Source organism: Squalius cephalus (assembly GCF_949319135.1).
Source record: "Squalius cephalus genome assembly, chromosome: 23".
NCBI lineage: Eukaryota > Metazoa > Chordata > Actinopteri > Cypriniformes > Leuciscidae > Squalius > Squalius cephalus.
The window spans coordinates 10,561,504-10,580,239 of NC_137144.1; the positions used below are offsets into that span (position 1 = coordinate 10,561,504).

General features: G+C 36.9%; 1 protein-coding gene across 1 annotated transcript; it reads right to left on the bottom strand.

Annotated features, from left to right (window-relative positions):
• Nucleotides 1-10,844, bottom strand: LOC307151797 (uncharacterized protein). The gene is made up of 7 exons (XM_079859965.1): nt 10,821-10,844; nt 10,678-10,727; nt 10,330-10,514; nt 2,373-2,527; nt 1,088-1,518; nt 792-997; nt 1-692 (listed from the first exon to the last, which is right to left on the bottom strand). The coding sequence occupies exons 2-7, from the start codon at nt 10,709-10,711 to the stop codon at nt 510-512; spliced, it is 1,194 nt and encodes a 397-aa protein (XP_079716091.1). The 5' UTR covers nt 10,712-10,727; nt 10,821-10,844; the 3' UTR covers nt 1-509.
• Between the last annotated feature and the right edge of the window lie 7,892 nt (nt 10,845-18,736).

Here is an 18,736-nt window from a genome sequence, read left to right on the forward strand (position 1 = left end):
AATCCATTTATTTGAAAAAGCATGTTACATACAATACAAACACAAACTACATAACATTTAAAATGATACTATATTCATCATGATTTTGGCTTTACAATTTTTACATGAATTAATCATTTAGTACCAGAGGAATTCTATAAATCAAACTACAGACAAGATGTTTATTTAAAAATAAATGTATGCTCATATTTTTTACACAATTAGTTTTTCTTTTCAGGTTGCTTGTCTTTTATATTATACATTTGCTGATTCCATTTATATAATCTTTCCAATTTCAAAATGTTTAGTGGAAAGAAAATTGATTTTTTTAAAAAAAGAAGATATTTACAACATGGAATGACATATGTAGACATATGTCATTCATAAACTTTACAAGGAAACTAGTGGGAACGCCCACTAGCAACCACAGCGCTAACCAGTGATAATTTGAATTCATCTTTATAAAACATTATAAATGTGTATGTTGAATGTACTTCTATGTACTGTAAAGTAATGGCAGACATCATTGGCTAATGTGCACTGATGGCAGTACCTATTTTGGTAAGATCTGCTATGACAATGTCATACCGCCTTTTCCATTCCTCTGGTGACAGTGAAGATGGGCTGAATTCCAGGAACTTATATGCATCCTTATTCTGCAAGCTAAAGGCCATCTTTGCCATCAGACAGGATTCACCAAAGGCCTTCCAATTCTGTAAAATTAGAGGTACAAAATGAATCACAACATAGAAAATGCAATGAAATGAACTGTCATAATCTGCAACTGAATGTTTCCTCAGTGTGTAAGTTACCACTTGCGCTAAATCAATATGCATCAGAACAATCTCCTTCAGTTCATTCTCCTCAATGAAGTGTTCATTAGAAAAGGTCTCGCTTTTGAGAGATTCCAGAAATACTAGCATTGATTTCCAGAACATATTTTGCTTAAGCAGAGTTTGTTGGATTTGATAAAGGTACTTTTGGACATCGCTCAGATGGACAGTTTCGGGTATTGAACCTTGAAAAACAATATGAAGCAGACATTGATCATGAGAGATTACTCTGAGGTTTTTGACATTGGCACACAGAGATCTTGAAAGAATCTCACCCTTTTCCGTCTTCTTGTTTGCCAAATTCAGCTGAACATCAGTCAGCCTGACTTGGATATTGTGCTCCTGGCTTTTCAGGTTTGACTTCTGAGCAACGAGTCGAGCTTTTTCATTGATGAGAGCCTGGTTTTGTGCAGGTTTAGCTGCAAAAATGGATTTAAGAATGTGTCCAACAAATGGCACAACGACAGCCAGGAAACTCAAACCAAACATTCTTCCACGAGCAGATCTGGCCTGACACCGGTTTATCTTTGACTCAATTTGTCCGATTTCCTCTAAGGTTTTCCTCAGTTCCATCTGAAGATCTCTCACCACCTTCTCTAGAGCCTCTATCTCCTTGGTAGTTTGTGCACATTTTTTTTCAGCCTCAGCCTTTTCAAGAATCACATCACTGGTGCAGGAAGCCACACTGCGGTTGTGTTTCTCATATCTGATAATGACAGATTTCAGATAAACCATCAGTTCAATCACAGTAATCTTTGTAAACTTCATATTTTATAATGGTTTTGACAAGTAACACTAAAGCTCTATTAGGGATTAGTTTAAGATGAAGAGGTGGGGTAAAGTGATTATTGCCAGAGCTTCACAGTGATTTTAGTCCCATCCAAATGTACCATCTCAGCAATCATTACGGACAATGTCAGTAAAGATTACAGCAACTTTTACCTTTTGTAAAAATGTCCGGAAAAATTACCTCGGTAATACTAATCCTGTGCAAATAGACCAGCTGTAAACATGTACCTAAATATTCTGTGATTTCCTGTTTAAAAGTAGTTTTCTGCAGTTTTTCAAGTATGGAAGCGCTTGAAAAAGCATTCAATTGCGTTCTAGGCGGTGGGACAAGTCTGTGGCAAAACTCAAGTGTTTTCTGCTTACCATTCAAAAGGTTAAGAAAAGGATAAAAAAAGGTTGAAAGCACTTGTCAGAGGCACAAAGCTTCTTTTTGCTTTAGGTAAGAGCGTATTACCAACAGAATACAATCAGAATTTATTTTATTTAATTAATAAATCGTTGGACTGGACCTAACTGTTATATATATAGGTTATATATATAACTTATATGTGTTTACACACATGATATCAGGAAGCAACGTAATATGCACACGACAACAGGAAGGTAACAACTGTGCGTAAATTGAGTTACCCTCCCACCTCTGCTAGTTTTACTGAGACTTCTTATCCCGTGTGAATAATATTACAGATGTCCTGTGGTAAAATTACATTACTCCATCTACCCTTGTAAAACTAATCCCGTCTGAATATTAAACATATCCTAAAATGTTACCTGTCTTCCATCTCTTCCACTCTGTTAACAATTTCTGCAATCCATTCTCTTGCTTTTTCCAAAGACATCGTAGTCTGAATGTTTTCATTATTTTCAACAGCGAGTTTCAGTCGAGGGAACAGTGTGGAAACCAATTGGTTACTTGTGTCCACACACTGAAAGGCAGCAAGATTTTTTACATGTTATGTCCTTGCATGTGCCCCCTTAGATTTTTGAGCCAACTTAAAAAAATCATATTATATTAAATAATTAAATTCCATGTTTTTTTTGTAGGTACAAAATTAATAGTGCCCCAAAGTCGTCACCTTTTGGTGATTTCGCCATTTGAAGCCTAAATATGCAGGTGGTTGGGGGAATCCATCCAAAATTTTAAACAAATATTTATATTAATTCAAATTAATTTATCAACACAACCAAAGAGTTTTAGCATTTAATGAGAAATGTATTGCACTGTATATCATTGTCAACTGCATCAAATACTACAACAATGTGTCCCGTCATGTCAAACATTTATCATCAAACATTCCCCTTATCTCCACCAGAAGACAGAAAGTCTAACAGAGTTTAATAAAAATAAATGTATTTAGCAAATCAGACACGTATTAAATTCAATAGACATTTCTGCTGCTCCTAGCAACTACTGGACCTACTGAAAATAAGATAAATTATGTACTATATATTTTTTTACTTATCCTAAAAGTACAAAAATCGGTAACACTTTAGAATACTGTTCCTTCATTAATGAATAACTACACAGGAACAAATTAGTAACACACTGAAGGGTTAAAATTTAAGAATATGTTTTCAGATATGCTTCCTTACATAACATCACAGTGAAGAATACTGATTTTAGCTTTTAAGGTTAAGATCTCAGCAAAGTTGCAATTCCTGTTTTCTTTAATGGCTCTTCGAGCCCCAGTTTCACTCAGACTGATGGGATTAGCACACTAATGATTACCCAAATGGCTCTTGGAGCCTTATGCTGATTGAATTAGGATTGGCCAGACCCTCACAGTCTAGAGTGTTACCTTAACCTGTATACCTAATTTGCATGCTTTGTTCAACCTCAATGTAAATCCCTCCCCCTAAATGTCTATAAATTTGCAAGGCAACTCTCTTGAGTTAGTCTTGATGATGACGATGAACTACAGACTACTTGGAAGAATAAATCTCTTCTGCTTATAAGATCCATCTCAAGTCTCCTGGTCTCTGCTTTGAAGAAAGAAAAACTTTACAACAACACTATTAACATTGTAGTAACTACTATTAAGTAACAAGAAACTCGTTCCTTAGAAAGATGGCGCCGAGGCAGGGCGCCGTAGCAAGAGCTCTCCTGTGCGCTGTCTGTTTTATGTTTGTTTTCGTCTTTGATGCACTTGCCACTTTAAGTTATGGTCGCGAGACACTTCTGAGAATCCGTGAGGAAATTTGTGGACTGTCATCTGTCAATATTGGACTGAGGTGTGCTGATTTCGTTGCGTGCCCCACTCGAGGCGAGCGAGGCCGGGAGTCAGGCTACGGAGGTCGGGAGCAGAGCGAGGAGACGGGGCGGAGATATCGCCACACATGCCGTACACCTGTGCCCCTGAGTGGGGACGCTACAGGCTATCAGCGGCGGAAGCGCAGACACCGAGGGGAAGCGAGGGGGGCTGCTTGTGAGGCTACGCAGCCGCCAGTCGAGGATCCCGCTGCCGTCCATCTACCTGGCGAATGTTCAGTCATTGCCGAACAAGACGGACGACCTGCTGAGCCGCATCAAGACCCAGCGTGAGGCCCGGGATTGCTCTGTGTTTTGCCTGACAGAGACGTGGCTACACAGCGGTGTGCCGGAGTCTTTTTTCCAGCCACCAGGTTTCTCTGTCCACCGCTCGGATAGGGTGAAAGAGCGCACCGGAAAATCGAAGGGTGGAGGTGTGTGTTTTTTAATTAACGAACTCTGGTGCACGGATTGTGTCATCGTGAACAAAACTTGCAACGCAAACTTGGAATGTTTAATTGTGAAATGCCGGCCTTTTTATCTCCCACGGGAGTTCTCCGTGATGTTCCTGTGTGGAGTTTACATACATCCGCGAGCGGACACTTCTTTTGCCTTGAGTGAATTAAGTGACATTGTAAACAAATTTGAGAACTCCCATGTTAATGCTGTGGTCATAGTGACTGGGGATTTTAATAAATGTCATTTTAAAACTGCCTCTCCCAACTACTATCAGCATGTTAAACATCCAACTAGAGGACCACACATCCTGGATCACTGCTACAGTAACGTTAAATCTGCTTACCAATCCAGCCTTAGACCAGCTTTTGGAAAATCAGATCACTCCTCTGTGTTACTTCTTCCTACATATATACAGAGGAGTAAACAATCAAAACCTTCATCATGCATCATTCAGTACTGGATGAAGGAAAGTGAAGTGAAACTACAAGGATGTTTTGATGCTACTGATTGGTCTGTGTTCCATTTAGAAAACTTGGATGAGTATTGTGATGCAGTGACTGGGTATATTGACTATTGCATCGATTGCTGTGTTCCAAAAAAGGTAATAAAACGGCACGCTAGTCAGAAGAACCCGTGGTATAATGCGGAAGTAAATAGGAAAATACAACAGAGGGCCATGGCTTTTAAATCTGGTAACGCTGCTGCGTATAAGCTGTCCAGATATTCTCTGGAGCGGTCCATTAAAGCCTCTAAACGAGTGTATGGAGCTAAGTTAGAGGGATATTTCATGGAGGGGGATCCACGACGTATGTGGCAAGGGTTAAATTCTATCACCGCTTGGAAACCTAAAGGAAGATCCATAATCACTAATGTTGACCCATTTTTGCCGAACGAATTAAATGAGTTTTATTGTCGTTTTGAAATTGAAAATGCTGAACCTGTTGTTCTCACATCTTGTAATGAGCAGAGCTTTACCATCACTCAGGAGGATGTCCAGAGGGTCTTGTCCAGGACGAAGGTTAGGAAGGCCCCTGGAACGGACTGTATTCCTCCCCGCGTTCTTAAACTGTGCTCCGAGCAACTTGCTCCTGTTCTGACAGATCTTTTCAACATGTCACTTAGGAAGTGCTGTGTTCCAGTCAGCTTTAAAAGATCAATCATAATTCCAGTGCCCAAGAAGACACCTGTGACATGTCTGAATGATTATCGGCCAGTGGCCCTGACATCTGTTTTGATGAAAAGTTTTGAGCGGTTGGTGTTGGACTTTATTAGAGATCAAATCCCTGTGTCTGTAGATCCACTTCAATTTGCATACAGGAAAAACAGAAGTGTTGAGGACGCCATCTCCCTTGCTTTGAACTCTGTTTACAAGCATCTTGATGTACATAAATCATATGCTAGAATGCTATTTTTAGACTACAGTTCAGCTTTTAATTCAATGGTCCCCACAAAGCTCATCCACAAACTGAAATGTCTTGGACTTGATGATGCCATTTGTAAATGGATTTTTAACTTTTTGACTTGTCGACCACAAAGGGTCAAAATGAATGGTTGCATTTCTGATGAGCTGTATATTAGCACTGGTTCACCGCCAGGGTTGGGGAATAACGGAATACATGTAACGGCGTTATGTAATCAGGATACAAAAATCCAGTAACTGTAATCCGTTACAGTTACGTCAAAAAACGTAGTAATCAGATTATAGTTACATTTTGAAAAAAGGGGGAATACTTTCAGGATTACAATGGTTTCATTTAAAACTAAATAAATAAGTAATTTGGCATAATAACACTATATTAAGCGCTGCTTGATTATACAGTAGTTCCTGGTTCTGTTGCCAGTAATGACTCACGTGTGCCACGCGCAAATAACAGCTGTACAATCTCCTCAGATGCAGATTGAATCACTGCTGCTAGTGCTAAACGATGCTGCCTGCGGGTAAAATCGCTTTTAATTCATGGAAATTCCGCTGCTATTTTGTAGAAATTAGGAGGGTAGCTTTTTTAGTACCCAAAATGTCCTTTCTTAATCTTTTCTCACGTAACGGGATGTTCGCTGTCTAGGTAACGTAGGGGAACTCCCACTGCCAACGCCCCAAGTTCAGTCAGGCAAATTAAGAAAGACCACGGCTATAGTCAACATGTAGGCCTATTTTAAAATAAACTAATGTAGATTGTGTAAAAAAAATTAAATGTTTTTTTTGTTTTTTTTTTTGTTAAAAATGAGTTAAAAATAAAAGAAAATAATCTGTAATACCATACATTAGCCACTTATAGTATAGCCTAGTATAGTATTAGTCTGTATAGCCCTTTACATAAATATATATTCAGGCCTGTGTTAATGTGTTAAGGCCAAATTCTTAATAAATTAATAGATTAATTAAATTAAAAATAAAAGTTTTTTTTTTTTTGTATAATATTTCTTCTTGCTTGACTTTTTTTTTATATATGTGACCTTGAAGTAATCCAAAAGTAATCAGTTACATTACTTTCATATTATAGTACTTGGATTACGTTACTGAATACTTTTTTTATGAAGTAATTTGTAACTGTAACGGAATACATTTTTAAAGTAACCCTCCCAAGCCTGTTCACCGCAGGGGTGTATTTTGAGTCCCCTCTTGTTCACATTGTATACTCATGACCTTGTAGCATCTCATGATAATAATGTGATAATCAAATATGCCGATGATACAACTATCATTGGGCTGATTAGTTCAAATGATGAATCTCCTTATCGAGAGGAGGTGGAGAATGTTGTTCAATGGAGTAAAGAAAATAACTTGCTTTTGAACACTTCAAAAACGTGTGAACTTGTTATTGATTTTTGTCACAACAGGAATCAGTTGCCTATTACTATCCATGATTCTGATGTGCAGATTGTTGAGAAATGTAAATTTTTGGGTGTGACTCTTTCTCACGATTTGAATTGGAGCTCAAATACGACTAACATTGCTAAGAATGCGAGACAGCGCCTCTTCTTTTTACGTAGGCTTCGAGAGTTTACTCAAAATACTAAGATTCTTTTGAACTTTTATTTTTGTGTAATTGAGAGTGTCCTAACCAGTAGTATTAATGTGTGGTTTGGTAATCTCACTCTGAAAGAGAAGAGGGCTTTGAACAAAGTGGTTCGCTCAGCCAGCAGGACCATTGGCTGCACTTTGCCGTTCCTGGAGGCCACATATAAAGCTAGACTATTGAAAAGAGCTCTACAACTTGCTAATGATGCCTCAGGCCATCCTGCAAGGGCCTTTTTTGAAATGCTTCCCTCAGGGAGAAGGTATCGCTCTGTTAAATGTTCCACTGATCGCCATTTAAATAGTTTCTTTCCCCAAGCTGTGATCACTTTAAACAAAGCACTTTAAACTAGGCTTTTTAATTTATTGTATATACTTTTAAAGTACAGCATTTTACTTTTAAGACTTTATGTGGCATTTGCTTGTCTGTTTTTTTTATGTTGTGTTATCTTATGTGTCGACTTTGCACTTTGAGCTCCTTGTACATTTTCTTCCAATGTGGTTTCACACTGCAAATGGCTAATAAAGTGAATCTGAATCTGATTAATGAATTAGTAGTAAGTAATAGCATTCAGTCGAATGTGACTACTATCAATAACTACTATTTTTCATACCTCACTGAAGACTACTAAGAACTACTATATACAGGTTCATAATTAATATTAATAATGCATAATATATAATAAGGTAATGGTAACTCATTAGTAATTAATCAAGTATTACTACATCCTTCTAAAGGAACTACTAATTATTTGGATCAGTATTCTAAAGTGAAGATCATGGGAACACACTAGTAATGACTAAAGTGTTATCAAATCCATTGGAAGGAATTACTATTCAAAATCTTACAAAAATCTCAAAAGCTTACAATGACTTCAGTCAATATTAGGTAGCTATCATGTTTTTCACTTTAGAATACTGATCCAAATAATTAGAAGTTCCTTTAAAATGATGTAGTAATACTTGAGTCATTACTAGTGGGTTACCATTACCGTATTTTTCGGACTATAAGTCGCTCCGGAGTATAAGTCGCATCAGTCAAAAAATGCCTCATGAAGTGAAAAAAAACATATATAAGTCGCACTGGACTATAAGTCGCATTTATTTAGAAATTTATTTCACAAAATCCAAGACCAAGAACAGACATTTAATCAGGAAAGGCAAGTTATTCAACTACACAGTAGCACACAGAACAACAGGCTGAATAAGTGTCCAGTATGTTAACGTAACACATTAACGCCCGTTTCACACATACTCCGTTTGTAGTGAATATATTTTTCCGTACCCTTGTTAACAGGTCAGAGCTTTCACAATGCACGCGGTTGCAGTCCGTCGATCCGTTCCAGGTGCGGTGCGTATACAGCAGTGCAGCGATCGTTTCCGCACCGAGTCTATTTTTGCTGTGCTGCACGCGCTGAATTAAAGTGACAGCACACGGTTTGTGGTCAAAATGAACACCGATTGACCAGATTGACATGAAAATGTAGTAATTTCATCATAAATGCATTTAATTAAATACTAGCCTACTATTTTTCACAGTCATCTTTTTACTTCAAGCGTTGGTAAATCAAGGAAAACTACAATTTACTTCAACAAGGCGACATAATGAATAACACTCGTCTCATTCGTGGAGGTGGAAAAACAAGTTATTTGTGACATGCAAGATTTATTGTATAAAGATTTAAATTATGCAAAAGAAAGGGTATGAGTCTGCTGTTTTTGTCAATTTTAAGTTTTAATTTAAAATGTATGCGATTTTAATATAAGTGCATGGTTAAATATTTTAGGCCTACCACTTGCTTGAGCAACTTAATATATAATTATATAGAAGTAATGCATTGAATAATAGTTTGTTTAAATTGTGTTTAAACGTGAATACGTCTATTAAAGAGTACACGTATAAAGAGAATCGCAATGCTGACAAAAAACTTTTTCTTTTTTTTTAAATAAAATTTGCTGATAACTTCTGGATTTGAAATACAATGTGTTTGGGGTTACAGCCGCGGGTCAGTTACGCACTGCAAACGCAGCTTATGTGAAAGCACTTTAGCGCGTGCTGCTCCTGCACAGCATGCACCGCACACGCACTGCACACGTTATTCAGCTACACAATAGCATAAAGAACAAATATCTGAGAGGCTGAATAAGCTAAATTAACATAAGCCAGCGAGTCCAACAAGCAAGTTACCAGTACAAGTTCACCAAGCTCCCGCGATCTCATTCCTCATCATTTTCTTCATCATCCGTGTCGCTTCTGAACAACTCCGCCAACTAGAGCGCCCCCTCGCGGCTGTAGACGGTAATGTTTTCTCTTGGTTCATCTCAGTCTGAATTAATTTTGATATATAAGTCGCACCTGACTATAAGTCGCAGGACCAGCCAAACTATGAAAAAAAGTGCGACTTATAGTCCGGAAAATACGGTACCTTTTATTATAAATTATGCATTATTCATGTTAATTATGAACCTGTAGATAGTAGTTCTCTGGGAGGTATGAAACAAATAGTAGTTCTTGATTAGCTAATAATGAACTACTACATTCATCTGAGCGCTATTACTTACAAATTTGTTAATCAGAGTTTCTTGTTAGTTAATAGTAGTTACTACAATGTTAATAATGTGTTACTCATTTGTTCCTGTGTAATTATTCATTAATGAAGGAACAGTATTCTAAAGTGTTACCCAAAAATCTATAAAAACCATAAAAGCCTGTGTGACCTTGAAATTAAATGTTCTTCTTCAATTGTGCATGAACTGAAATTTAAGTTATTACAGTGAAATATATACATTTATTAAATGCATTATTAAAAGCTACTCTGGCATTTCTATTCATTTCAATGCAATTCAATTCTACTCCTTAAAATTCTTGTTTTGTACCTGAATTCAAATTTATTACAAATAAATCCTTGATTCCTTCTGTTGGTTATATTAGCTTATTTTGCGAGTTTTAAAAACTCTTTAGTTTGACTTCAATAAGAGAAAAGTCAGAAGAACATTGACTTTACCTTCTGCAGAAGATCCTCAGAGGAGGCAAAGAGATTCTTGGTTTCAAGAGCACACTCTCTGAGAACCTTCTCCAACTTGGGGAACTTAGCCAAACAGAGATAGGAGAGATGGTAGAGCAAAGCCGTACGCTCAGCCGATGGAAGAAGCTCCTGAAAGAAGCTGAGTTGATTTTCTTCCATCACTTCTGTAGAATTACAAATGTAATACTTACTACATGATGGTTTTGCACAGGCTTGAGTCAAATATCACAACATTAAGCATGTAAATACTTTAAGACAGAGATTTTTATTGCACTTTATTGGCCAAAAACAATTTGACCTTATAAACCTTAAAAGGTTCATACTCACCTTTCTTAACGGGCATTGCTTTTATGCAAGACATCTTCACTCTTCTTAGTCTGTAAAGAAATTGCAGTGCCTTAAAAACAACAAAAAAATAAATGAGACAAGAATAACTTCAACAATGATGGATGGATGTCAGTAAATGATACCTGTAAGAGGAATGAACTTCTAAGCAGTGCAGTTGTTGGTATCAGTACAGGGAATTTATACTCTATGGCGCCTCCTTAAATATGTTTGGAATGAAGATACATAAAACTGTCAAATAACAGAGGGAGTATTTTTTTAAAGATTTTCTAACAATGAACATTTGATATTTCTATCTGTTGGATCTAACTATCTGTCTGTGAGAAAACTGAGTGGGTGTTGTTTAGAAATGTAATAATTTGATTGCTCTCTGCCAGCGGTTCCTGTACAAGCCTGTTGATGACACTTGATTTAACCTCAAAATTTCACAATTGCACAAACATGCCTTGCTTTAGGCTAAGTCAAAAGTACATAAACAGCCTTAGTAAAATTGGCCAGGATAGTGGTTCAACCCATTACACATAACATTTTTGCAATTAAAGGCTGCAATGAGGCCCTCTACTGGTCCTGCATGATCCACTGAGGTCTGTCCATCTGAATCAGCCTCATCTGTCAAATTTTTTTCATTCACACAGTGAATGGGCACTGGACACCCCTGACATCCGATTGGCCACCTCGGGTGCCACCCCAAAATTTGATTAGCTACTGGCAGTTGCTGATGCTGATTTTATGTTTTATTTTTTACGTTCGCCGGCAGCGTGCACAGTTTTCAAACGGGCAAGCAGAGGACGAGAGAATATGGTTGAGAATATGGCTCTGAATAAATTTTCTGAATAAAAGGCTGCAATGGGCTACCAGTCAATCAGACTAGAGAGATCGGTTCGCAATTTAGCATAACAATCCGTACAATTACACCTGTGCTACTAATACACACATATACCATGCTGTGTGTACGTTACAGTATACAAATGTTTAGCTAATGTGGGAAAGTAGGCTACAGCTGTCAGTGTTCAGAAAGTTATCATTTGGCAGTTTGAAATCGATTAGGTAGCTCCGTTAGGCTACTGCAGTTCAGAATAGGGCTAGCAATGATCAAATTGGTAACTTAGACTGGTAGTTGATTTTAATGTACAGTTATGAATGTAATTTAAATTACTCCATTATCAAGTTAATGGTTTTCTGTGTTTTCACTGATATAAGGTATGGGGCACTATTACACATCTCCTGAACGAGTACTTCCAGATCAAAATGCAGGCAAAGAAGCAGAAACAAGCGATATCATAATGCGTTCACTATATGACTATGAAGTTTTGGGGGTGTTGATGGACTTGATCTACTTTTTGCATCACCACTGGACCCCAGAGCAGCTCCCTACCTTAGGCTAGTCAGAGTCAGTGTGGTCAGACTTCAGGACCACCAACCAAAACTGTGTGGTTACCAACATGCATTAAAATATCTTCTTTTGTGTTCCGCAGAATAAGGTCATACAGGTTTGGACCTTTAACATGTTGGTTCATGTGTGTTCTTGTTGTTGATGGCTGTTGCATTTATATTATGATTATACACTAATGGTTCTTGTGTTATAAATCGATGTATCAAGAGAGGACACAGATACCTCTGATTACTGTGTGTGTGTGTGTGTGTGTGTGTGTGTACCAGTGGTGTAGTCTACGTGATACGCAGGTATACGCCGTATACCCACTAGAAAAGGCCAAGGATTTGCGTATACCCACTTAAAAAAAGCGTGAGGATACGTATCAACTTCGTTTTGTGTCAGAACTTTCACACTTTCATTCATAAATTCACCCCGTCTGTGTTTGCGAAGCGACGGATCGAATCGGGGAATCCAGTCACAAATGGAACGTGCTATATAATACAGAACGTCACGGAATTTGGCTATTTTTGAACGAATAAATCAAAAGTAGGGCTGTACAATGAATCAAATCTCGATATGGACTAGTGTCTAGGAATATTAAAGTTAAAAGAGACTGCAATTGTTCTACGCGTCTCTGGGAATGAGCGCTCAGTGTGTGCTCCACTACACACACACACACACACACAGAAGCACGCGTGACTCACGCTCGTGGTGTTTTCAGCGTTTCACTGTATTGAGACATGATGTAAGCTACACATGTGCATTTCATCGCAGAGCTGCGAGAGTCACTTGATGAGAATTTCACCATTTCATTTGATAAAACTATCGTCATTCATTCGTTTCATATACACACAGAAACTGTTATGTCTTTACGACAACCTGTCAAAATAAAAGTTCTGTATAACTTGAAGAAATTATAACAGAAATATATTACTATTGCACAGAGTATACTTCAGGCCTAATAATAATAATAATAATAATAATAATAGTTTATTAAAACACACAGAAACTCAAATGTCTACAACCCACCAAAATAAAAGTTCGGTCTAACTCAAATTAATTAGAAAGAAATTGCACAGTAAAATGTATTTTAAAATAAAAAAAATTTTCAAAAACACCATTTCTAAAAGTAAATTTGTATTTGTGCCTATAATGCTTTAAAAAAAATTGTTGAAAATTGTCAACTGATAAAACCTGTGCTTCAGGGACCATATTCATATAACATCTAAGGCTAAAGGTAGCTCTTAACTGACTGAGTTAGATGGTGATTAACACTAAACAGTAGAAAATCAGTCCAGTCTCCCCAGCTGTAAATGTCATTGGCTGTTAAAGTCTTGTGTTGCTTATAATAAATTGACATGTTGATAACACTTAGTATTTCATAATGCTCTCAATTACATGTCGATGCATACTGTATGCATTAGTGAGTGTGGTGGTGCTTATGGGGTGACGCTCTGGGATGGGTGAGTATGTGGCGGGGGGGGGGGGGGTGGGGTGGGGGGTGTTATATTAGAGTATACTCACTACAAAAAACTAGACTACACCACTGGTGTGTACCCCCGAAAGTAGCAGTGACCACCCCCTGGCCAGCCCATGTATAAAACTCTAGATCAGCCACTGCATTCACAGCCACTATATATTCACCCAAAATAACATCATGTGAGATAAGACAGACAGACAGACAAACAAACAAACAAGCATACATTCATTAACCCTGGGTTTACATTCTTATTTGGTGTCAAAATCAGTGATTGGACATACAAAGGTGTTTAAAGTCGTAATAACATAGAAGTAGTGACAGATATTCCTCTCTGCATTATTACATACATCTGGGTGAAAAGTACAGAGCCTCTAAAGGGATGTGGTGGTGGAAAAAAAATTAGATGGGAGGAAAAAAATTGCATTCCTTCGCAAATTTTTTTTTTGCGTTACCTTACAAATAAATGAAAGCTTTAGCGTAAGTTCTGCCTGAAAGACTCAGTTGTTACGTCACTTACAGATCTGGCCTTTAAAAACGCGCGTTTTCTCCCGCGGCATTCGGCAATTCGTCTCGTAGAGTCTCGCAGAATTCTGCAAGTGCTTTCGGGGGGCGCTACTTACAAATTCCCTCCATGTGTTTCGCTTCACAGAATATCCACCAGGTGGCGCATAAAAAACAACTTTACGTTAGATTTTTTCTTTTACTTCATTACGTCACGATTGTGAGAAAACATCCACAATAAAATATAAATTATAAATAGTAATAGACACAAATATTTACAGTAGGCTACTGTATTATACAGACATTTGAAAATATTTGTAAATGCAAAAGGTTCATTAAGACAAGAAGGGGTATTGGACAACGTTTACGAATTTTTATATGCTTTGTCATTGCTGTGGTTTCCAGGAGATGAGTGCATGCAGAATATTTAACATTGCTTTTATTAAAACAGCAAAGTGACGTTCTTGCCAGTAGCGCATAACTTTTTTGTACAACTATTAAGATGATTGTGCATGCAATGCGCATTTATATAAGTGCAACAGAGAATTTAGTGTGAGCATAATACACGTGACTCTGCCTGTAAAAACCCAGCAGTATTTTTTATATATATACACAAAATCATCCTAACATAATGCAATTAAATAATGCGACTTACCCAGATTCTTAATTCGTGAAAATATTTCTTGTGTGATTGTTCTTGTGCAGATATTTCTTGTGAGGTAATGTTGCAGCTCAACGCGTAGCATTTATATTTTGGGCGCATCTGATTTGCCATTACATTATTAATAAATATTTTAATTGAACTGTCTTAATGCATTAAGCATAAAGATTTTTCCACGTTAGTCTCAGAATGTCCGGGGTTGGTTTGAGGTCTTGCCGACAGTTTGTAAATCTTCTAAATATTCATATTCACAAATTCCATACAAAGGGTGATCAACAGTTATGACTTCTAAAATAAAATAAAAATGACCAGATAAGAGGTATCTGATTGACAGTTTGACAGATGTTGTTTTAAAAAAATAATTACAACATTATGGGGAAGTGGTATTAAATATTCGGTAACACATAGCCTAATACAATTATTTTAAGTATGCATTTTGTTCAGTTTTGCTTTTACAAAATGTTCCCTGTTTTTTATATAATTAATTTAATCTGAGATGTGCGTTATATCGCTTTTTGATCATTATTTGTGTTGTCGAATTTTGACACAGTTTCATTACTTGTTCATAATAATTTGATTCATAATTATGTCGTTTTTTTCTAAAAGTAAAAGTAAAAAAACTAAAAGTTTTTCTAAAAGCAATATTCTAAAGAGATACAAAGACAGTGTACGTGTACCCACCAGATTTCGCCATGAGTCATTTTGTACCCACCACTTTTAACTTCCGTTGACCGTTTTCAGTGGTTATGAGGAGCAATATGAGAGAAAATTTTTGTAATCATTGTCTGACACAACAAAAAAAAATTATAATATTCATTTTATTTTAATTTTCGTGTTCGCATTTATGAGGGAAAAAACAACGTGTCAGTTTACGGTTATGGACGTGAGCGCTCTAAAAGCGGCAATAAAAGTCTGCTTTAAAACTTTCACAGAGACCTTAAACAGAACAGCTGCCTTTCTTTAAATCGAATTTCGTTTTGTATTAATTATGTCTTAATTTTAATCAATGTTTCGTGAACCAATTGCCTGGATTTAAGAAGTAAATATAGCAGACAATCACGACATTGGAGGCGCCGGGCGATATCTCATAAATGAACCGAAACTCAGCGTGTAATGCACATTCACATTTACAGTGTATTTAGACACATTTAGACGCATTCATAATCATTACTTTTACCGGTTCTTTGTGGCAAGCTTTATGCGTGCGGTCGTGCGCTTGAGTGCGGCTATATTATAGTAAATGCTCATTACTTAAAACAAAGCATAAGCCTCTTCCTGGCATGCAATGGAATCTACAATGTCAGTTGGTTATATCAACATATGTCAAATTAAGTTACGCGATATCAACAAATTAAGCTATAAACATTAATTTGAAATAACTTAAAGCGTATGTATAGTATATTTGCTTAAATAGCATTTAAACAAAGGAACTGCAAGGGATTAAAACCCCGCCCACACGCTGGTGAAAACTGGAAAAACCGGTTTTCTTTTGATTCCCTGAGAGGAGATCGATTAGCATTGGGGGTTGAATCGGCAGACCTGGGGGGTGGGTGGTTGTAATTTCTTGACTCTGTGCAATTGGTAGCAGCTAAAACAAGCAGCTAAAACAAAGACTGTGCAATTAATTACATTTTGGAAATAACTTTCTTCATGTCGTTTTATTTATACACTGTAAAACATTTTTTTTTTTTTTTTTTTTGAATTTGTAAATATTAAATATGTTTTACAAACAATTGGTTTACAAACTCTTGGAGGTTTGTGGTTACCATCATTCAGAAGAGTGGTGCTTGTGTTTAGACTTGTGTTTTACGTGATTAAATCAGGAAGATTACATTGGTTTCTGTCCACACGGAGACGCATTTAAGACGATTTAATCAGGAAATGGAGGCACCGGCGCGATATAACTTGCATTGCTCGTGAACTGAGCTCGTCTCATAAATGAACCGAAACTCAGAAATGTATCTAGAAAGCTTGAAATGTCCACTTTTAAACAAAACAATTCAAAACGAAAAGAAACAGACAACTCTCTTTTGTAAGTGTGCATTTCTCTCTATAGGCACGTTCACAATATCTGCGAAGATGACGAGTCAGCATTGTCAACATCTTTGACTGACACATAAAACACTAGTTGATTAGTAAACAATTAAAATGTCTCCTTGCTATATTTGACACATGATTACTTTTGTCAGTTCTTTGTGGCAAGCTTTATGCATCCGTTAACTATCGAATATCGTGACTCATATTTTGTACCAGACCATTTATGGTTGTTCATATTGTTCAACAAAGTTCTTGATAAAAAAAGAAAAGAAAAAAAAGAAGCTACTGTGCCTAATATTATTGTTGTATAGCGCGCAAGGTTTATGCGCATGCTTTAAGTCTTCTCCGTTTTTAGTGTATGTCTGTGGCAGAATTGCAGTGCCTGGTCTGGTATGTATACTAGGCTACATCGTTTTGAGTCGGTTTCAGTGGTTTAGTGTGTACGCAGATATTTCTTGAGACGACGCCATGTTTTTATGTTTTTATGCACTTTTACTCTTTTAGTTTTGTTGCAATTTCACCAAAAGCTTATAATTAGGAAATACACACAACACGCTAAACTTGTATTCTCTATATGTTAAAAATGTTGTAAAAAATACGTATTATTCTTATATAATAAGAATAACAATATGATACATTTATATTGCACTCGAAATGATTTAGATATGGAAAGAGGAATTCTTCTCAACTACCACCAATAAAGTTTTAAAATTCTTCTTTAGAAAATATTATATTTTGATGATTCTGCAAGTTCAGCAGACAGTGAGGTTCGGGTTTGTTCCGATCAGGGGTGCGTTTCCCGAAAGCATCGTTGGCCAACTATGGTCGCAAGTTCCGTCGTTACCAATAGAGTTCAATGGACATTGCGATGAACTTGCGACCATAGTTGGCCAACGATGCTTTCGGGAAACGCACCCCAGAGCTCGTGAGTGGAGAGCGCATTTCTGAATATTCCGCTCCGCTCGTTCATTCCGCTCAGGGTCCACGGCCTCGCTCAACACAGATGTCCTGTTGCCTGGTTCGAAAATATGTGGAATACGGGCTGCTTTCGACTAAAAGTTTTTTTTTTTTTGTAGTCGACTAGTATACTAGGCTAGTTGTTCATTTAAGTAATTCGTGGACAAATCGCCCCTTTATATTAATTTAATTAGCCTACTTATGGATCATGAGCGTTTACGTAATATAGCCGCACTCAAGCGCACGACCGCACGCATAAAGCTTGCCACAAAGAACCGGTAAAAGTAATGATTATGAATGCGTCTAAATGTGTCTAAATACACTGTAAATGTGAATGTGCATTACACGCTGAGTTTCGGTTCATTTATGAGATATCGCCCGGCGCCTCCAATGTCGTGATTGTCTGCTATATTTACTTCTTAAATCCAGGCAATTGGTTCACGAAACATTGATTAAAATTAAGATATAATTAATACAAAACGAAATTCAATTTAAAGAAAGGCAGCTGTTCTGTTTGAGGTCTCTGTGAAAGTTTTAAAGCAGACTTTTATTGCCGCTTTTAGAGCGCTCACGTCCATAACCGTAAACTGACACGTTGTTTTTTCCCTCATAAATGCGAACACGAAAATTAAAATAAAATGAATATTATATATTTTTTTGTTGTGTCAGACAATGATTACAAAATTTTTCTCTCATATTGCTCCTCATAACCACTGAAAACGGTCAACGGAAGTTAAAAGTGGTGGGTACAAAATGACTCATGACGAAATCTGGTGGGTACACGTACAATGTCTTTGTATCTCTTTAGAATATTGCTTTTAGAAAAAACTTTGTTTTTTTTACTTTTAGAAAAAAATGACATAATTATGAATCAAATTATTATGAACAAATAATGAAACTGTGTCAAAATTCGACAACACAAAGAATGATCAAAAAGCGATATAACGCACATCTCAGGTTAAATTAATTAAGCTCCTCATAACCACTGAAAACGGTAAAAAAAAAAAATCGAACCAAAAGTCAAATTAAT

Bases quoted from the DNA above. Each gene is read 5' to 3' on its own strand.
- LOC307151797 (XM_079859965.1), bottom strand. From the start codon at position 10,711: ATGTCTTGCATAAAAGCAATGCCCGTTAAGAAAG. The intron at 1,519-2,372 runs GTAACATTTTAG...TGTCATTATCAG, and splicing joins GTGGAAGAGATGGAAGACAG to ATATGAGAAACACAACCGCA. The intron at 693-791 runs GTAACTTACACA...CTAATTTTACAG, and splicing joins ATATTGATTTAGCGCAAGTG to AATTGGAAGGCCTTTGGTGA.